The sequence below is a fragment of the Tamandua tetradactyla genome, chromosome 1 (assembly GCF_023851605.1).
Source record: "Tamandua tetradactyla isolate mTamTet1 chromosome 1, mTamTet1.pri, whole genome shotgun sequence".
Classification (NCBI taxonomy): Eukaryota; Metazoa; Chordata; class Mammalia; order Pilosa; family Myrmecophagidae; genus Tamandua; species Tamandua tetradactyla.
Window position 1 is genome coordinate 44258003 of NC_135327.1, and position 22580 is coordinate 44280582.

Sequence of the window (22580 nt, forward strand, 5' to 3'; positions counted from 1 at the left end):
TGAGTTTGCTTGTTGTGTTGGCTGGAGAGAGAGGTCACATCTGAGCAACAAAAGAGGTTCTCCTAGGGATAACTCTTAGGCCTAATTTTAAGTAGTCTTGAACTATCCTTTGTGGGGTTAAGTTTCATATGAACAAACCCCAAGATTGGGGGTTCAGCCTATAGCTTTGGTTTCCACACTGCTTGTGAGAATATCAAGAATTCAACTTGGGGAAGTTGAATTTTCCCCTGTTCTTACAATTCCCTGAAGGGGACTTTGCAAATACTTTTTTATTCACTGCTCAAATCACTCTTGGATTTATCGGGGTATCACTCTGGACAAACCAACAAAATCTCTTGTCCTACTCAAGGTTCACATGCCAGACATTTTACATACATTTTTTAGGTGGAATCAAGGAATGGTCATGGGTAGTTTTGCTTTCATTTAAATCTCCTCAAAGGGCTTTTAAATGTGTATTTTCATGCAGATAACCATGGATGACAAGATTGTTTTCAGTGATTGAATATGAACTGAAATCTGTCTTTGAAACACTATTCTATTTTCCATTTACATATTTTAGCAATTTTCAACTTGCATGGCTAGGCATTTGATTAGCAGAGAAAAAGACTTGGGCTAGATGTAATTAACACCTAGAATGTGGTGGCCTTATTAATCTCTAATGTAACTTTTAGAACATTAAATGTACATATAGCTTAGACATGGCTGCTTAAGTTTTGACTTCCTGTGTGGCACACTAGCTTTGAGTCCTAGTCATAGAAGACACGAAAAGCACCCTTCTTAATTATAGCAATGGTGCTTTCATGTAATTAAACAATATATATAAACTTTTACATGAGGGGAATAAGCAGATGGGAGGGTGATTAATGCCCACTGCTGCTCTTCTTATTTTCTTTAAACTATCTTCCCACTCTTTCTGTATCAACTCCATTTCCACTAAATAGTGACAGACCTCTAAACCATCTCTTCAGTTGCTCCTTGTGGCTTGTAATCTAAACCAGTTAGGTTTTGACCATATTAAATTTGAAATTCCTTTGAAACATCCAAGAAAATGCATTGGATAAGCCAGTGGATATTCTGGTCTGCCGCTCCAGAATGGATATCTGGGATAATGATATTCCTTGCAGGTCTAGGTGGAGGTATTGCCCCTGGAGGTAATGACTGTGGCCAAGCAGAGGGCACGTGCCCTGTCCCATGCAGGCAAACCAGGGATTCTCACCCATTGGAAACAAAGATCTCTTGATACCATACTATACAATTTTTGAAAGGAAGCAAGATAGAAACTCAATCTTTCATGTGAAAGCTCCAGATTTTTTGGTTTTTAAACAATATCTAGGACACACAAAACACATCTACTAGTTGACTATCTCTTCTGGCCAGTTGTGAATTCTGGTCCACAGTTTGTGGCCTTTGGCCAAAACTCTTTAATCCAGCCCTCCTGGTTCTCAGAGTCTGTTTCCATTTCATCTCCCCAGTGTCATTTCCTGTGGCTGTTTCTGATGTCCTATATTTTGGGTGACCTCGACTCTCTACTCTCTCCCCACATAGTAGCCCATTCTCCTTTCTCAGGGTTAAGCTCTCCATGGGTAGCCCTTATGGAGTGTTTCTCCTTGCCATCTAGCTATCTATGAGAACCAGCTTCGATCTTCAGTCCAGAAGTGTGTACAGGCACCCATTCAAGACTGCCCTTATCACTTAGATGCCAGGCACTTAATCATGTAAGCATCCTTCCTGGTATACTTTGAGTATGTATGTGTTGTCGTCACAAATATGTTGCTTTCTTCTTCAGGGCAAGAAGTGAAGCATCGTAGACTCTCAAGTGTGCACAGGACTATATAGTATAGTGAATCCCTTATTTGTAATCCTTGCCTTAAATTCCTCTAGTGACCAGAAATTCCCTGGCATCCGTGTTAGCTTTGAACAGCCCTGACCTTAGAAAGCATTTGTTTCCTTTTTTGTTTGTTTATTAAAACTGATATGTCTCCCACCCTATAATTGTTACCCTTGGGCATTTGTCTTGAATGTTTTTTCCATTTTTGCAGTTGTTTTCTGAATAAGCAGGACAGTAGTCAGTAAAAGGGGAGTTTTTCTTTTGTGTCTAATGTAGCTTTCTAAATTTTAATAGGCTTTTAACAAGCAGTGTTTTTACATGGGAAAACTACGAGTTCACAATTCCTTTCCTGTCCAATTCTTAGGGAGATTTTAGTGATGAGTACCAGTACTTTGCCGATTTCACCATCTTTTCTTTTCAAAGCACTTTCCTTTGTGATTTTGGCTTTTATAGACATTAGTAAACCTTTCCCATATGACCATATGCTTTGCTTGCTATTGCAGCATCTCTTTGGAGAACTAGTTTCTTTTGTTTCAAACAATTAAGAGTTTAATTATCTTATGTTTTACATTTTGTAATATGTTGTAATGCTCAAATTCATAAGAAGTGATGAATTTCTGCTATTGGGTAACATCAGTATTGTGACACTCAACTTTAAAAAAAAAACAAAGCAGCAGTTATTCACGAACTTAAAATTTTCAAACGTACAATTCCGTGTTCTGATGTTGCCAAATGAGCAAGCCATTGATTGTAAATTCCATACTGTTTTTGTGCATTCTTAGGTGCTGTGATACTCTTGGGAAGAACCAATATGTTTCGCTTTAACCACCCCAAAGAAGCTGCAAAGCTGAGGGAGAAGAGGAAGGTGAGCTGAGTAAAGTTTCTAGGGGTGAAGCTCTGATTTGTGGGGTTGGGAAAGAGGGCTTGTCTCCACTCTGTTTCAAGCTGGTTGATTTTAGAGTCCAGAATCACTTGAAAATTAGTTCTATAACTTATATTTATTCAAGGGAATTTATTTTCCAGAAGATTATTGTCTGATGAAGTAGAAAAGCAAGCTAGCAGGGAAAGGGAAACTGTTCCTCTTCTCTCCAAGCCTCTCCAGAAGGAGGTGGACATTATTTTATATTAAGTGGAGAGTGACTTTCATGTATCATCATGTCTTAGGAATTCACACAATGTTAGAATCTCTTCCATCCAAAATATGCTCAGTTTTTATTTTCGGCAGCAGAAAATTCGATTTTTGACTGGGGTGTGAAGCAAAGAAAGGGTGAGCTTCTTTCAGTTGATTTCATGGGGATATCTAGAGGGCATTTTAAGTGCTGACTGGGGAGGTTGTGCTGAGGTCCAGACAGAGAGAAGAATAGAAAGGAGAAGGAGAGAATTCTGTCTAGGGGCAGTATAACTGGTCCTTGGACTGGAGAAGATAATGAAGACTGTGGTAAGCATTTCTCTGAGCCAGGCACTATGCAGAACTTCTGCATATATTTTCTCACTTCATTTAGGCAATAGCTCGATCTACTCCCAGTTGACCAATGATTAAGATGAGAAACTGAAGCAAAGAGAGACACCCCCTAAATTGTTCCTGTAGACAACAAGAGTAGGGCTAAGGCTGCAACCCAGATATGTGTGGTCTTAACCACTAAGTAACACAGCCTCTGCTCCCAGCCTATTTCTGGAAAGGCTGTGCCAGGTCCCAATGCCTTAGACAGAAAATAATGAGAAAGTTGGAAGCCTCAGCCTTCTCCAGGGCTACTCCAATCCATCCATTGAAGCCTCTTATCTGTTCTAGTCCATTGTCTCCCTGGAGGTCCTTTTTGGTACATAGCTGCAAAGGAAGAGAGGGAAGAAAACACATTTGCCAATAGCTTTCTCTAGAAACAAATAGGAGAACATAATTTTTTGATCTCCTTTCATCTCTTCTCCTTCATTTTTATCACTCAGTGAGCACTGAGTGCTGCTCTAACAGAATACTACTTTCTGAGAATGGGGGATGATTAGAAGGCCATGACTTCTTCCCTCCGGTTTAGCACAGCCAGGTGGGGAGGACCAAGACAATAGCAGAATTTCTCGTGAATTTCCCCAGTCCTAGAATGCCAGGGCCCTGGTATGCTTCACTGAGAGTTTGGAATTGGGATATAATCCTGGCAGCACTGCCCATGAGAGGCTTTCCTCAAATAGACCAGCTTTCATGTGTGGTAATTGGGAATGTGCACACCTCATATACCTTGATAAGTCAAAGGCAATGAGTCGAGAGCTTTGGCATTCTCTTGTGCACAAAGGTGACGGCTCTGCCTTGTGCTCTGCTCTTAGAGTGGCCTTCTGTCCTCCTTCAGCTTATCAATGACCGACCTCTCCAAGTCCTGTGAGAACCTCTCCGCAGTCATGTTGTATAACCCAGGGTAAGTGAGCAGCAGCACCTCCTTCCCAGGATTATTGTGATTGTAATGTTTATTGTGCTGAATACATTATAATCACTAAATAAAAATAAGCTCCTGCAATTGCGCCTCCTTCTCAAATCAGTCTTAGTCATTTTCCAAGTTCCTTTCCAGTCCTAGCTGTATAGCTACATAATTTTACTTCATTATAATCACACCATAAATAGGATTGTGCATTCTGACTTTTCACTTAACAAAATAAGTATTAGTATGGGTTGCTATGAGTTTCATTATCATTTTCATAGCTGTCTAATGCTCTCAGGTTGTCATTTTTGCTATTCAGTGTACTGCCCCCCTTGGCTCACACACTTCCGTCTTGCCTTTTAAATTACTTATTATCATGGAGAAAGTCTTGGTACTTAGAGCATCAAGAAGCCCAGGAAATTATGTTCATTACTTCCAAACACTAGGGAAACACTGAGGTATCAGATGCTATTTTCTTTAAATTGACTTAGTAGCTAGGCGATCTTTGGTGTTCAGTTTAACTCCTCAGGTCCTCAGTGGCTCCATCAATCAAATGATGGTGATAATGAAGGTGCTTATAAACAGGGAACTGGATGAAAGGATTTTTTGGGGTCCTTTGCAGTTTCATAAGACTCCATAATTTTTATCTTTCCTACAAGAAAAAACTGGTGTAAAATGATGGTGGTCAGTCTAATAGCTAAATAAGTGAGATGAAACTAATGACAGCAACATGTTCTAGAACTGTCATTTAGTAAGTAGTTCCTGTATCCAGGCTCTGTGCTAAGCACCTCACATCCATTCTCCTTTTAAATTCTTCCTACAATCCTATCCCCAATTTAACACATGGGGGATTGATATATGTTTGTTCACATATGGTTTCACACATTTACAGCAATGGGTCTGATTTTAAAATTCACACTTTGATCATGTTACTGCTCTGTCTTATTCCAGTCAGGGACTCGTTTCAACTTGTGGATTAGCTTTATTGCCCATGGCTTCCAACTCAGCCATGGGCAATAAAGGTATTGGTTCCTTAAACCAATACTGAGCCATTGTGCTCCACAGCATTCACTTCTGTAGCTCAAGTCAGTCCTCTGGTTTATGAAAACCAGACTCCTGCAAGGAATTTCTTCATTGTTGTAGAATTTAAAAACTGGGAGAATCCTTTGATCATGTTTCTCAGTTCCTCCTTTTATAAGGGAACTAGTGTAGACCCATGGCTGCAGATTCCTCTGCCCTCATCTTGCCAGGACTGATGGAAACACAAACCATTTACTCCCCAGTGTCTGTCTTTGTCTTTCAACCTTTCCATCTTATTATGTAGTTATTGAGAAGAGTTGTGCTCAATAGGTAAATCTGTCTTAAAATCAACTATATTGATGAAACCCCTGAAGTGAGAGAACATTGTCAGAGCAACTGGAGTATGGGTGCATTGGAAGGCGTGTTTTGCTATAGGTCTTTACTTAAAATAATTTTGGTAATTTCTTTTGTGGTGTCCGAGATGGAATCATTCATAAGCTTGCTTTGTTTATGTTTATAATATGCATGGCTTTAGGGTTAATCTCAGTTTAGATAGTGCAGTCTCATCTATTAAATATTGTTTATTTAAATTGTCCTGTGGTATGAGGAGTGCTTGCTTGGGCCTGTCTCCTGGCTCAGAACCCAGTTCCATGTCCCGCTTCATTATCCTTGGCAGTGATGCCTTTACTTTGAAACCATTTGGACATGCCAGGTGGCCAGTCAATGCCTTTGAAAACCAAACACTTTTCTTTTGATACACAGGATCACCACTAACTCAGGGACCCCACTTTCCTTTGTATTTACAGATGGAATTTAAGTCCTTTATTCTCCCCCAAACACAGTAAAATATGTAGTCCTCTTCAAAAATGATGCTCTTTTTTTTTTGTCCTATGTTTAGGTGTTTTTAAGTTTAAAAAATTTTTCTCAGTGCTTATAAAATGCAGGTCAGAGGGTACCTGTTTACATCCTCAAAACTTTTCAGTGACTCTCCATGGTCTAAAAATTAAAGTTCCTACCCATTACCATACTCCTCAGCCCTCTCCACCAGTATATCCCTTCTTGTATCATGTGATTGTTGTTTTTATTGGTATTGTTTGTATTGTTTTTATTGGTCAGAAACACCACAGATTAGCCCATGCCTTTGAGGCTTTTCCTTTGCTATTTCCAGAGCCTGGGATGCATTTTCTTTTTGTTACCTATGCATTCTGCAAGACCCAGTAAAAATGGTCTTTTCTTCTTGAAGCTCCTTCTAACTTTCCTTCCACCAATCAAAAATAAATATTCCTTCTTCATCCATACATTACTTCATTTTCATCAACCTTATTTTATTCCTGTTTGTAACTCACACTGACCTATCAAAAATCCTTACTAAGCACCTCCTGTGAATTGTGCCTGATTCTAGAACAGAGTCTACAATTGCCAACAGCACTGACAAGTTGAATTTATATGCCAGCTGATGAGAGAATCAATAAAATAATTTAAAAATAAATTCAGATAGAGTGAAATGAAAATAAAATGAACTAATATGATGGTGTCTGGCAGGACTATTTGATGGAGCTTTCAGGACAGGCTTCCTGCAGAGAAGACATTAGATTTGAGACTGCATGAAGGGAAGATGACATTTGTGCAGTAAGAAAGGGGAGCATATTCTAAGCAGAAGGAAAAGCAAGCACAGTGGCTTCAAAATGAGGTTATTGTTTGTGAGAAGTAGATGGATGGGCAGAGTAGATGGGCTATGTTGTAAGTAAGAAGAAAAGTGGTGTGAGATGAGGTTGAGGGGCTCTTAGAGACCAGCTGATATAGGGTCTTGTAGGCCATTGGAAGGAGTTCTACTGTTTTCTAAGAATGCTGGGAAGCCATTAAAGTGATTTAAGCAAGAGAGTAACCTGAAGATTTACTTCCAGAGATATTAGGATAAATATTGTCTGGTGACTTTAACATAGAGGCCAAGAGTGAAAGCAAGAGACCATTTAGAAAGCTATTTCCGTAGTTCAAGTGAAAGAAAATACTGGCTTGGATCTGGGTGGTGACCCTAGAGATGGAGAAATGTGGATGGATTTTAGATGTAGTTGGTAGAACTAGCTGATGGGATTGGAGGCAGAGTATAAGTAAGGGAATAATCAAGAATGAGTCCTAGGTATTAATGGGTTGAACTCTGTCCTTCCTCAAAAGACATGCTCAAGCCTTAAACCCCTATCCCAAGAATGTGACTTTATTTGTAAATAAGGTTCTTGGAGATTGGGTTAGTTAAATTAAGAGGACAACATATTGGAGTAGTGTGGGCCCTTAATCCAACATGACTGATGTCATTATAAGAAGGGGAAGAGAGAACACAGACATAGAGGAAAATGGAAATAAGAAAGAAGGCTATGTGGAGACAGATTAAAGTGCTGTAGCTGCAAGCCAAGGAATGCCAAGGGTTGATGGCAAATCATCAGAAGCTGAAAAAGGTAAGGAAGGATTCTTCTTTACAGGTTTCAAAGGGAGCATGGCCCTGCTGACCCCTTGATTTGGAATTCTGTCCTTCTGGAACTTTGAGACAATACATTTTTGTTGTTTTGTTCCATATAGTTTATGGTACTTAGTTACGGCAGCCTTACGAAATTAAGACTCTAGGTTTCAGGTTTAAGCAACTGAGTGGATAGTGCCACCCTTTCCTGAGATGTGGGAGACAGAGCGTGATGATCCCAGGCTGGATTCTTTGTAAGAATTCTGCTTGTGTGAGCATCTCTCTTTAGACTGGAAGCTTCTTGAAATCAGAGGTCTTATCTTATTCATTTGTGCATTTTAAAGTGTCATTCATATAACATGCTTAATAAATGTTTAGCAAATAGATGAAAATGACATTAGTAAGACCCATTGGTTCTTTTGGGAAAATTATTTTCAAGTGATTTCTCTGGGCATAGATGTTTCATATATTGGAAAACAGCATTTGGAGTTTGAGTATCATGGGTCAAATAGCAGGCAAACCTGCTGTCATTTGAATATTCTCAGGGTTGCTTTCAGGATCCTGAAGCAAAGATGGGAAAAGGGCTCCATAATGAAATGGAGAATTAGGTCAAGACAATCAGAGAACTTGGGTGAGAAACAGTCTGTTTTAGATTGAATTACAGTTGGCCCAGGAGATGGTTCTGGATTCACCTAACAGTGCCTTTATGCTCCCTGTTCCCCTGGCTTCAGTTAACAGACACATTTCATCTCTGCCACCCCTGCCCTGCAACTCTCAGTTGAACAATTTCAAATTAAAATTATTTAATACTTCATCATATGTTCTTTTTCCCTGGTTTCCAGGCCCCCTAAACTTACCACCTGCTGTAGAGAATGATTGCCCATGAATTAAAACGTAATTGGAGAAAAATTGCCTACTGTGATTTATGGGAAGCAGACACCTTGTTGCGAAGATGTCTGCTCTAGCAACTCAGCAAAATGAAGCAGAATTAAAGCTATAGTCATGCTGTTTATATTTTATTTTTTATATTACAGGTGTAAGACCCTCAGCCCAAATTAAGCACCATATTGGAAGAAGGTTGAAAGAAATGTTTACTATATAGGCCCTAGCTAAATAGTTATTATTTAAATCTGCAAAATTACTGCTTGGACACAAAACCATGCTAGTTTCTCCTGATGAAAAAATAGACTAAGCTGCTTCAGTCCATCAGCATGTATTTATTGAGGGCTAGCTATGTGTGAAGGGCACATAAGCTTAAGATGCAGTGACCTCTCTGCTTCGGAAAACAGGCTCATTCATGTGAAGACAGATAGATTGAAGGCAAGACAGTATACGGTTCAGGGCAAAGAGAGAAAGAAGAAGTTTACATAGCTTGCTCTCTGGGAGGACAGATGGGAAAGAATGGTGTGTGTTGAAGTGCCTAGGAAGGGGTTCTGTTTGTGGTGCTAGACCCTTTGCATGGCTATAACCTTGTAGTATATTGGTACTTTAGAAAACCAGACTTTGTTGGGTTTAGAGTAGCGATCATTGTTGATCTCAAGATCACTTCCAGTCAACACCATGGGATTGTCTGTAAGCCTGATTCCCAGTGACCCACTTTTCACAGCCTGTGGAGGCCAGGCATTTTTCCCTACCAAAACATCTTCTCCAATTTCCACCCAATTCAGCTCAGTATAAAAAATGCCAAAGCAATACACAGCCATAATGAATAGCTGGAGCCTGTGTCAAGAGAAGGGTGGTATGGAGTGGAATAAATAGTAAGGGGTAATTAGGAGCCCCGAGTATAAAGATATATGGAGTGCTTTCTTCTCCATTGTTGAAGACATCAAGATGACAGAAGTCTGTACCAAAGCTGCTTGCTTGGAAGACAAAGAAGGGAAGAACCCTAACAGAAGATTTGATCCTGGATGCCCATCCCATATTCAGGGGACCTGAAATAACTCCTTTCAGTTCTCTAAGTTCTGCTTGAAAATTCTGTTAATAGCCTCTAAGACTTACAAATGAACTGAGCTATGTGCTGGGCAGACTGGAGAGAGGAAAATTGTCTGAGCAAACCAGATGAGTGCTAGAAGGAGAGAGTTTTGTTTACTGTTAGGAAGTGATAAGAAGAATACGAGGTAGGGCCTGGCTGTGTAGAGCCAAGCACAGGCATTTGCAGTTTGCTTTGATAAACTCACAAAGCTGTGCTTTGGAGAGATGTGCTTTTGGGTTTGGGCAGAATGGATTAGAAGTAGTAGAGAGATTGTAGCTCATGTATCTTAGGCACATACATTGTCCCTATATGTTGAACATTTATTTATAATTTCCAGTTGGCTTGTTTTTAAAGCACTTCCGGAATTTAAGATTATAATTTAAATGCATGGCTCACAATGCAACAAAGACTTATTTTTTATATTAGTGTTTGGAAATACAGAAAGAAAGAAAATCTCAGAATTCAGTTCTTATAAGTATAGTAAACAAGTGATATACATAAATCCAACAGATATATTTCCTTATGAGCACATGCCCTCTCTCAAACCCCTGCCAAGCCCAGTTCCACTAGGTCACATACCTTTCCCTCAAAGCCAACTGGATGGTAGTGAGTTCTGATAGCAAAATAGGGTTGTGAGTGTCTTTGCATGTAGTGAGACAGCTCTGGCAGCGCATAATAGAAGCTCTGAAGAAGCCATTATAACTACGCTAGAGGGAAGATCCTGAACCAAGGTGTAGTTAAAAGGATCTAAAGAAAGGGGTAGGTTGTAGTGATACAGTATTTAGGGCAGAAAGTCAGTGAGGCCTGGATGACAGTATTTAGGGCAGAAAATCAGCGAGGCCTGGATGATTAATTGTGAGATATGAAGAAAGAAAAGAAACCTCAGTTTCTGGCTTGAATGATTTATTGGACAATACATGCACACCAGCCAAAGTACAAATATAGGAGGAGGGACAGGTGTCAAAAGGCAGGGAGGACAATGGGTTTAACCTTTAAAAACAGAGCCCCACATCTGCCTTGAACTTTCTCCAGTCTAAGTGACCATGCATTTGGTTTTGTCAGCAGTAGGACATCTATGGAAGAGGCTTGGGTTTGAGCAGCTTGGCCTGGGAAGCACTGTACTTCTGTATATAGTATCCTGTGTACCTAGGGATAGTGCCTCTGTTGGACCAGATGGATGCTCACAAGTTCTACCACTTTTTCCTTGTTTATTCAGGTAGTGTTTGAGGTCTCATCCTTTGTCCAGCTCTGTGCTGGGGGATGGGGATAGATGGTTAATGAAGACAGATGATCACCTTCTAGCATGGTTTAGTGCATGGGGAAAACACTGTAAAGCCTGTCAATCCAGGAAACTAGTAGCATTATCTTTGCATACCCCAAACTGCAATTACTCTGGAGGCCTTTAAATTAGGGAAAGCTATGCAATTTAACTCAGATGCATACCCCCAGCCCAATGTATCTCATTGTAGTGAGATTCTTTCAGGCTTCCCTCATAGAGTCGATTGATCAGTCTTATCGCTCCAGCAGCCCTGGTGACAAGGGCAGAGTTTGGAGTTTCTTACCTCATATTTGGCTTGTCACCCATCAAGAACCATTTTGTTTTGTTTTGTTATTGTTTTTTTTTTTTTTTTTTTTTTTGGTGCTGAAACCTGGGAGCAAACTAGGACCATTTTTTTTATTATTAATTAAAGGAAAAAAAAAGAAATTAACCCAACATTTAGAAATCATTCCATTCTACATATGCAATCAGTAATTCTTAACATCATCACATAGAAGCATGATCATCATTTCTTAGTACATGTGCATCGATTTAGGAAAAGAACTAGCAAAACAACAGAAAAAGATATAGAATGTTAATATGGAGAAAAAAATAAAAATAATAATAATAGTAAAAAAAAGAAAAGGAAAAAGAAAGAAAAAAAAGACAAACAAACAGACAGACAAAAAAAAAAACCTATAGCTCAGATGCAGCTTCATTCAGTGTTTTAACATGATTACTTTACAATTAGGTATTATTGTGCTGTCCATTTTTGAGTTTTTGTATCTAGTCCTGTTGCACAGTCTGTATCCCTTCAGCTCCAATTACCCATTATCTTACCCTGTTTCTAACTCCTGATGGTCTCTGTCACCAATGACGTATTCCAAGTTTATTCTCGAATGTCGGTTCACATCAGTGGGACCATACAGTATTTGTCCTTTAGTTTTTGGCTAGTCTCACTCAGCATAATGTTCTCTAGGTCCATTCATGTTATTACATGCTTCATAAGTTTATTCTATCTTAAAGCTGCATAATATTCCATCGTATGTACATACCAAAGTTTGTTTAGCCACTCGTCTGTTGATGGACATTTTGGCTGTTTCCATCTCTTTGCAATTGTAAATAATGCTGCTATAAACATTGGTGTGCAAATGTCCGTTTGTGTCTTTGCCCTTAAGTCCTTTGAGTAGATACCTAGCAATGGTATTGCTGGGTCGTATGGCAATTCTATATTCAGTTTTTTGAGGAACCGCCAAACTGCCTTCCACAGTGGTTGCACCATTTGACATTCCCACCAACAGTGGATAAGTGTGCCTCTTTCTCCGCATCCTCTCCAGCACTTGTCATTTTCTGTTTTGTTGATAATGGCCATTCTGGTGGGTGTGAGATGATATCTCATTGTGGTTTTGATTTGCATTTCTCTAATGGCCAGGGACATTGAGCATCTCTTCATGTGCCTTTTGGCCATTTGTATTTCCTCTTCTGATAGGTGTCTGTTCAAGTCTTTTTCCCATTTTGTAATTGGGTTGGCTGTCTTTTTGTTGTTGAGTTGGACAATCTCTTTATAAATTCTGGATACTAGACCTTTATCTGATATGTCATTTCCAAATATTGTCTCCCTTTGTGTAGGCTGTCTTTCTACTTTCTTGATGAAGTTCTTTGATGCACAGAAGTGTTTAATTTTGAGGAGCTAGGACCATTTTTAACAAACAGGGATTAAAAAGAATGGATAGAGTACCTCCCAGTCAGACTTATTTTATAGCTTTTTCCTCTTTCTAATACAGCTTGGACAAACTAGCTTCTGCCCTCCTAATTTTTGCCTAATACAAAGTAGATACTTAATAAATGTTAGTCCTCCCACAACCCTACACCTGTCCTCCTTCTTTGTTTTTCTCTTATTGATCTCTTGTAAAGATCCTGGGACCATTCTGAAGTTTGGACAGCTCCTTTTCCTTCTTGCCCAAGGTTCGAGAACACTAGCCTGCATTTTTACTGTTTTATAGCAACCACTACTCACTTTATCCTTTGGGATTTTTTCTCTCCAAATTGGCTCCATGCAAGGACTCTGACTTATCAGCTCTCTGCTGCCCCCACCTCCACCCTACGCAGGTCCACAGCTCCTTTTGACTCAGAGAATTTTGCTACCCATCACTGTGAAAGAATAGGCAAGAGAATGTTTTTTTTTCTTTTTTTTTTAATGGCCAATATGGTTCATACCTGAGGAGTAAAAAATGTTCCAGAGTTCTAATTGTCATGGGCCTGGCCACTGATTCCTGACTTCCTCTATGAGAAGGCACATGAAAGACTCATGGGACCTGACTCTGGAATCCCTGGCCCAACCTTGAACCTCTTTAGCCTTTCTTCTTCCAAGATCCCTGCTCTTCCTAAGATCTGGCTTGGCCCACCATTGCTTATGGATGCCTTGCAAGCCCCAGCATGATCTTCTGTGACTTTGCTCCTCAAGATTATCTGTTTTCATTTCCACTTGAACTTTATGCTTTGGTTTCACCCTTCTCCGTTCCCCAGCTTATGCTGGTTCTGTATCAAAACACTTCTTCCTTTGGTCTTTTCTCTTCAACTTCCAAGCTGAGTACAGGAGTTGTATCCTATGGAAGCTTTCTTTGTATCTCCAGTTTATACTGTTTCCTCTTTATTCTGTGGCAGGCATTTTGTACATACCTTTATCATAGCTCTTTCTAAATTCGTTTAACTAATGCTTGTACCTACCTTCCCAGTAGGCTTCTTGAGATCAGGGTCTGTGCCCTACTCATCTTTGAGATTCCAGAAGTTTGCACATGGTGTGCACTTAATTGTTTATGGAGCTGTAGTTTTTTACCGGCAAATATCTCAGCATAAAGGATGTGGCTGCTTGTAGATATCCAGGTGCCTGCATGTTGCAGTCATATGCATGTTTTAACATCTCCAGATTAGCTGGCTCCTATCTTTTTGACTCTCTCATTCATACAGATAAACGTCATACAGCTTTTGAGATTTCTTAACTATTTACAATAAAACATGTCTTGGCTCCTTTGGTGTCTGTATGAATTTATTAAGCAGTCATAGTGCAATATATACCAGAAATGGAATGGCCTTTTTTTTTTTTGGCATGGGCAGGTACCAGAAACTGAACCTGGGTCTCCGGCATGACAGGCAAGAAATCTGCCTGCTGAACCACTGTGGCCCACTCTAGAATGGCTTTTAAAAAGGAAATTTAGGGTACACGGGTGATTCAGTGGTAGAATACTTGCCTTCCATGCAGGAGACCTGGGTTCGATTCCTGGACTATAAACCACCCGTACTCCACCCCCTCCAAAAAAGAGAATTTAATTAGTTAGAACTTAATAGTTCTAAGGGTATGAAAATGCCCAAATTAAAGCATCAACAAGAGATTACTTTAGCTCAAGAAAGGCTGATGCTGTCTGAGACACCTCTGTCAGCTGGAAAGGCATGTGACTATCGTCTGCTGGACCTTGTTCCTGGTTCCATTGCTTCCAACTTCTAATGCCAGTAGTTTCCTCTCTCAGCATCTGTGTTCCTTTATTTAGCTCTTCTAGGACACAACTCTGAGTTTGGGCTTCCTTAGCATCTCATAGGAAAGCACATGGTAATGTCTGCTGGGTTCTGTCTATGTCTAGATGTCTTCTCTCTCTATGGGTACTCCAAGCATATCCAGACATCCGTGTCTCTGAAGTAACTGTTCTCCAAGCATCTGCATTGGCTCTGTGTTGGCTCTGAGGTTTCTTCATAATGTTCCCCCTTTTAAAGGATTCCAGTAAAACTAATCAAGACCTACCTGGAATGGTTACAGTAAGATCTCCATCTAATCAAAAGGTCAATTCAGAATTGGGTGTGCCACATCTCCTTGGAGATAATCTAATCAAAAGTTTCAGCTGCCCCCACAAGATTGAGTCTGGATTAAAACATAGCTTTTCTGGGATACATAACAGATTCAACTAGCACAGTATTATATAGATCTGAGTATGGTTTTTTGTAATAGTATAAAAAAATTACTAATACTCAGTAGTTCCTCTGAGAGAAAAGCTCATCTAAAAAAGTATGACTGGTATACAAATTATTGTGTCTGCTAAAACCAACTTGTCTTCAACCAACTATTTTTTTCTTTATTAATCAGGTAACCTACTTAATTCTCCAAATAGCCCCTGTCTAAAAACAAAAACCAAACAAACCAAAAACATTTTCTGCATTTAGTAATATTTGGGGTTTTTTTAAGTCTCTGTTACCAATTGGGCCCACAAAGTTAGGTGTCTCGTTTCTCACATTGTTTTGGAACTTGACACTGGCCTACATCTCAAGTTCCCCAGAAACCATGATTTGTACACTCACAGGCATGATATTTGATGCCAGAGAATTTTTGGATGAGGCAAAGCGGCCTGGTAACTTTCTTTGGGAGTCAGCTCCACTTGAGAGGCACCGAGCCAGGCTCTTTGCCAGGAAATAATTTCCCTGTAGGGTAAACATTCTTTCTTAACCAGCACGGCATCTTTAAGAAGCAACCAAGCCTCCTGCGTAAGCATCCTCTGTCTTGCTCTGAGACTGCCAACAGGCAGTTATTTGGCAGACTGTAGAAGATTTCACAGCTTCTTGAAAGTGCTTTAAGCAATATTAAATGCATTCCAAGTTCATTTCAGTCTTGAAAATAGATGAAGGAATTTTCACTTGCTCATTTGCCTCTTCCAAGCACTAACATCTGATGTGTCCATTGTTATGGACAGGTGAATAATTTAATTCCAGAGAGAAGAAACACATGTAGACAGACCAAAAAGTATTAGAAATCAGGATCAGACCTGTATTTATGAACCCACCAAGTTGCTTCATAGAGTGTGCCAGACTGAGATGGGTTTGGTTGGCACCAGAGCCATCACAGGCCTCCATAGCTGCCAAAGCTCTGAAGATGATCTGAAGTAATTTACAGTCAGGGGAAGAAGACAGAGGAGTGATAGTCTCTTTTAATCTAGTTTTTTATTTTAATGTGTTGATTATGAAATATTTTGAAATAAACAAGTGAAAAAAGAAGAAATTACTTGTCATTAACATGTTGCTGTGTATTCTAGTCTATACTTTTGCCTATGCTATTATTTATCTCTTCATATATTATATATATTTGTATGTATGTATACATACATACATTTATCTATACACATATATGTATGTATTTATAGTTATATATATTAATATAGTTTTTTCTTTTTTTCACATGGGCAGGCACTGGGAATCGAATAGTCTCTGATATGTCTGGTGAGAACTCTGCCACTGAGCCACCATGGCTCACCCCTTATACAAGCCTTTTTTTAATTAATAAAACCAATCAACATGCAATACTAACATTCTTAATGTATGAACATTCCATACTTTGTGTACAATCAGTGGCTCACAATATCATCACATAGTTGTATATTCATCACTATGACCATTTCTCAGAAGATTTATATCACTCTGGAAAGAGAAATAAAAAAGAAAGAAAAAACTCATACATACCGTACCCATTACCACTCCCTCTCATTGACCACTAGTATTTCCCTTTACCCAATTTATTTTAACATTTGTTCCCCCATTATTTATTTATTTTTAATCCATATTTTTTACTCATCTGTCCATACTGTAGATAAAAGTAGCATCAGAACAAGGTTTTCATAGTCACACAATCACTTTGTGAAAGCTATATCATTATACAATCATCTTCAAGAAACATGGCTACTGGAACACAGCTCTACAGTTTCAGGCACTTCCCTCCAGCCTCTCTAATACACCTTAAACTAAAAAGAGGTTATCTATGTAATGTGTAAGAATAACCTCCAGGATAACTTCTTGACTTTTTTTTAAATCTCTCAACCACTGTCACTTTATTTTGTCTCATTTCTCTTTTCTCTGTTTTAGTCCTCACCGAGGATTCATCAGGCATCTGATTGGTTCTGTGCTGAGCTGCAGGCTTACTAAAATACTGTATGTTAGCTCCAGCCTTCCTCTCCTTGTTTTGGAATGTTCTTGATTGTAAAGCTGGAAGGACCTAGATTCAGAATGAAGATTTCTGGACTCTCGATGCAAAAAGCCAAAGGCACCAAGATTTTAGTGAGGGTTTCTCACTGGGTGGCAACAATTATATGAAAAGAAAGTAGTTTCATTTTCCTTCCTGTCTCCCACCTCTTCACTGCTTCTTTCTTATGTGATCCCTTCTTCCCTTCTTCCCCCAAATTGAAAGTATAAATAGATCATACTAGGGAGAAAGTAAGAAGTCAGTAGCATAGTGGAGTTTCTCATTATATTGGGCCTTAGCCTCACTATAAATGACTGTGAGCTTCCAGAAAATATGCATAGAATCTAATTATTCATTCAATGCCTAGCATAATACCTAGAATGTAAAAAACAGGTATTAAATGTGAACTCAGATGAATTTACTTTCCCCTTAATTCATACCAGTGTAGAAGGGACTTCAAATACAGAACCTGGTCATAGCTGGAGATCTCTTGACAAGGTTCCTATCTGCCAATGAGGTCATCTATTGCATATCCTGAGTGGAAAGATGATATTCACTTGCAAACACAGGCCCTACTTATTTCTCTCTCTCAGTTTCTGGTACTTTATAAATTGTTTTGTCCTTTTTTTTTTTTTTTTTTCTTTGTTGACCTTGAATGTGGAAGTTTTATGCATGTAGTTGGCAATATTTATGTTGCTGTTAATTTGGTAGTTAGCTTGTGTTTTGGTTGATGGTTATTTACTGTATTTGTCTCTATTGGTTTATTTTATTGCATCTCACCATTTTTCAAAAGTTTGGTTTATTGCAAGCCTGGTTTCTTCTCCAGTTTTGGTCTCAGTTGCCTTGTCTTTTTATGGACCATTTATTAACTTTACAGTTGCTATAGATTGCCTCAAATGGCAGTGTTGGGCAATTTGAAAGCAGCTGAAAGAAGTGGGCTTTCTTCCTTCTGTTAAGAGATTAGTGTTAATTACTAACTTTTTTTCTTTTTTTGTCCTTGAATATTATTCCACTGTGAGCCACTTTAAATGATGAGCTCTCTCTGTTTTCAAAATAGATGGAAAGATGAGTTGTTGAATTCAAAGAACCATCTGTTTTTATTGTTACTTTATGTTTGCACTGTCCGGATAGAGGGCTACATTCATGCTTCGCCTGTTTTGTAATCAAATTGTGTAAAGATGAATTATTAAAGTCAACTGAGCAAATGAGAACTTCTAGTGAAATGATGAGTAGTAACGATGGGCAAGGGTCCACTGACTTATTCCTATATGAAAGCGTGATTTTCCTTTGAAGTAATATAGTAATATTATGTTCATATTAATTATTAACCTTAATATAGTGTATTGCCTTCAGCTCTGTGATTTAATTCACTCGGTTAGAGCTTGTTACCTTGATTCAGTCAAGGGTTCCATTTTTGTGTCTCTGTTCTTGCTTCCAGGTCTTGGCATATCCTCTTTCCTCCAGCTGGAACACTTATGTGTCTGTCAGCTCTTCACATGGCTAAATCCTTCAGTTTAAATGTCAGCTTCCTCAAAGAGGCTGTCCCAACTCAGACCAAAATTTCTTCTCTTTGGGTATTTACTCATGGCACATTCCATTTTTCCTTGGTAGCATTATAAATAGTTGGTAATTGTGTTTGTTGGTGCATCTGTTTGTCTAACTCTCTGTCTCTGCTTATTAGTGGTGAACAGGATCTGATTTTTCTCAATACTGTATCCTCTTCCAAATACATATTAGGTGTTTGAGAAATAATTGTTGATTCAGTGTGCATATGTGTGAATCAAACCCAAATGAAGCACTTCCATCCCCTTCTTTAATCAGTCCATAATTCTAACTTCAAATAGCTGTTTCCTAAATCAGTTAATATCAGGCATTTAACTACCATTAGTACAATATTCCATGACACACTAAAGTTAATTATCATTGTTGTTGGAAATAAATAAAAATGATTTAGGGATTGGTAGAAGCGAAAAGGAAGCTAAAAGGGCACTGCCATCACACATCAAATAAACAAATAATTTTTCTCATTTTAAAATGAAATGCTTATAAAAAGTAAAACATTTAGAAATGAATAATCACAAGCATTCATAAATCTTTCACTAAGAAATAATCTGTGATTTAAATTTGTAATATTTCTTGTATTTTAAAGTACACATGCTTAATTTTTCATCAGTTATGGTAATTATGCTTTAAAATATATTATTGAGATGATTTAATATAACAAATATATTAAAAAACTATTTTAAATTTATACTTTGACTAGTGCATTTCCTAATATAACTTATGTAGGCAGCTTAATTGAACACCATAAGTACATGGAACCTTCAGTAGGACATGAGATTTTGTTGGTTTGTCCAGAGTGATGCCCGTATGAATCCCAAAGTAATTTGATCAGTGAGTGGAAAAGTATTTGCAAAATCCCCTTTGGGGAATGGTGAGAGCGGGGGAAAATTCAACCTCCCCAAGTTGAATTCTTTATATTCTCACAAGCAGTATGAACAACCAAAGCTGTAGGCTGAGCCCCCAATCTTGGGGTTTGTTCACATGAAACTTAACCATACAAAGGATTGGTCAAGGCTACTTAAAATTAGGCCTAAGAGTCACCCCCAAGAGAACCTCTTTTGTTGCTCAGATGTGGCCTCTCTCTCCCCAGCCAACACAACAGGCAAACTCACTACCCTCCCCCTATCTACGTGGGACATGACTCCCAGAGGTGTAGACCTTCCTGGCAATGTGGGACAGAAATCCTAGAATGAGCTGAGACTCAGCATCAAGGGATTGAGACAAACCCTAGAATGAGCTGAGACCCAGCATCAAGGATTAAGAAAACCCTCTCGACCAAAAAGGGGGAAGAGTGAAATGAGACAAAGTTGTCAGTGGCTGAGAGATTCCAAACAGAGTCGAGAGGTTATCCTCGTGGAGGTTGTTCTTATGCATTAAGTAAATATCACCTTGTTATCTAAGAGGTAATGGAGAGGCTGGAGGGAACTGCCTGAAAATGTAGAGCTGTGTTCCAGTAGCCATGTTTCTTGATGATGATTGTATAATGATATAGCTTTCACAATGTGACTGTGTGATTGTGAAAACCTTGTGTCTGATGCTCCTTTTATCTACCTTGTTAACAGATGAGTAGAACATATGGAATAAAAATAAATAATAGGGGGAACAAATGTTAAAATAAATTTAGTTTGAAATGCTAGTGATCAATGAAAGGGAGGGGGTAAGGGGTTTGGTATGTATAAATTTTTTTTCTGTTTTCGTTTTATTTCTGTTTCTGAATAGATGCAAATGTTCCAAGAAATGATCATGATGATGAATATGCAGCTATGTGATGATATTGTGAATTACTGATTATATATGTAGAACGGAATGATCAGAATAGGAATGTTTGCGGTTGGTGTTTTTTGGTATTTAAAAAATGAAATTAAAAAATTAAAAAATATATATATATACATATATGTGTATATATAAACACCCTTAAAAAAAAACTATTTTGAGATGATTCTAGATATGTAGTTCTGTAGTCAGCTTTTTCCTTTAAACTTATGTTGTGAGTTTTTCTTGCTGTGTTTATATCATAACTTAGTTAACTTAAATCATTATAGACATTTGGAACTATTTCTCTTTTTTTGTGTAAATTATAGGTAACATTGCAGTTACTCCATTTATATAAATCTTTGCCCACTTTATTTTATCATCTAAATCCATACCCAGAATTTCTTATTTGACAGTAGTTGCTGCTTACATTAAAACAAGAGAGGAATGAAGCAAGCATTGTCAGGGAGATGGGTAAGAAAAGGAAGAGGTGGGCCTTTGTTTGGAAATCCAGAGAAGAAAATGAAGGACAAAAGGGAGTTGGAAGTGGGTGGACAGGCCAAAAACAAGGCAGAGAAGGTCCTTCCCAAGACTCCTCAGACCCAATCTGTGATAAAAGAGACATTCATTTCAAGCATTACTTAACATCTTGTCGTTCACATGTGCAGTATCAAAAGTGTACAAATGTGTAAAGCCAACTTGTAAAGCTTCTCACTTCAATAATGTATTGTCATGACAGAGAAACTGTTGTGCATCTTAAGTCTTTTTTATATCCTCCAGCTTCCCTTTTCTGCTCACTTTTGTTTCTGCTCACAAAAGTGAAAACAACTTTTTCTTCTTAAACTAATCTCTTAGTTGACCTTGGATTACCAGCACAGATCCCATCAAATATTTTTAGCATCATCGTCTATCATCTAGAACCATATGTGGTTGCCTACATAAATCATGGTGTTCCTGTATTACAGAATTCCATGATACTAAACTGTATTACAGAATAATAAGTTAATGATTTTTGGATTTGTCCAAGATTTGTATTAAGAGAAGAATATGACAAAATAGACTTCACAGTAGACTCTCATCCATGTGTGTATATATGTGTATCTGCAAAGATGACAGGCTTTATACCAAGATGCAGCAGTCATGGTGTTGGACTGTGGTTTACTTATCTGAATTTTCTAAATGTGCTACACTGAATTACTTTCATTTTGAGGGGGTGGGAAATGCTAAAAGCTGTTATCTCTTAAGGCAAAAAAAAAAAAAACCTACATTGCTGGACAACATCTCCTCACCCAGCTTTCTTGACTCTGGTCATTGGGTTTCTGGCTCCAAATCTAAGATCCACCATTGGTTGAACACCTACTATGTGCTTTGCATCAGGTGCTCAGAATACACAGTTAGCTTAGGCAGGGTCTCCCTTCTCAAAGAACCTGGTAAAGAAGGAGATTCCCTTTGCCCTCCACTCCCTACTTCCCCATAAGGCCCTGGAAGGTTTTGCCCTTTGCACCCTATCTGCTCATGCTTGCTTTTATGTCTGGGTTTTTTTTTTTTTTCCCTAGGTTAGTCTGCTCCTGCCACAATGGTCGTGCTCACTCCCATCTTCTCATCTCTGGGTATTTAACCTTGTTCTTCCTTTGTCTTGGCACAAACAGATGAATCTCAAGGTTATATCCTTCCTTCTAGTTTCTTTGAAAGTCCTCTTCTCTCATCATCCTCTTTCTCAGCCTTGTTTACATTCACAGCACTTACATTTGTTATTTATTAGAGCTGTTCCTTCATTAGAATAGGTTTATGAGAGCAGGGACTGGTTTTCTTTGCTGAATCCGCAATGTTGAGGGCAATGCCTGGCTCTGGAAATCATGTTGAACAAGTGAATCAGTAGATGAGTGAACACCAGTTCTTGAGCCTTGTGCTCAATTGCCACAATAGAGGACTACATGGGGCAGTGGAAGAAGAGGCTGCTCAGGAAGGTGCCCCAGAGAGTGTCAGTTTAATCTTTCACCTTCTAACTAGTCTAATATCCTGATTTTTAGCTCTCACTGCTTCCCTCGATTTATTCTAAGTAATTGCCACCTGAGCCTCTTTACTGTTTCCTTTGCTTACCTTTTTTTCTTCCATCTCTAGAGTTTTCTTCCATTAGACTTGTTCCCACTCACTGCCCTGTACTCTGCATAATTTTGCCCATTCTTCCAGGCCCAGCTCAGACCACAACTCCTGGGTGAGGATTCTTTTCATGGCTGAAGTATAAATGCTGCCTCCACCCCCCTTCTGTTGGATGTGCGCCTTTCTCACTGGACTCATCAGCTTCTGTATGACGGATATACGGGCATATTTCTTTCACTTACAGTCT

The 22580-nt window shown here is 38.8% G+C and overlaps 1 protein-coding gene across 11 annotated transcripts in view; it reads left to right on the forward strand.

Moving 5' to 3' along the window:
- Nucleotides 1-22580, forward strand: part of KIF16B (kinesin family member 16B) — a 370689-nt gene that overhangs the window by 193119 nt on the left and 154990 nt on the right. For 9 of the 11 annotated variants that reach the window (XM_077115060.1, XM_077115069.1, XM_077115063.1 and 6 more), the window contains exons 16-17: nucleotides 2611-2693; nucleotides 4139-4227. In XM_077115060.1, coding sequence (XP_076971175.1) covers nucleotides 2611-2693; nucleotides 4139-4227 — 172 coding nt within the window. The remainder of the gene's footprint in view (nucleotides 1-2610; nucleotides 2694-4138; nucleotides 4228-22580) is intronic. The other 2 variants (XM_077115087.1, XM_077115091.1) reach the window with 1 other exon arrangement.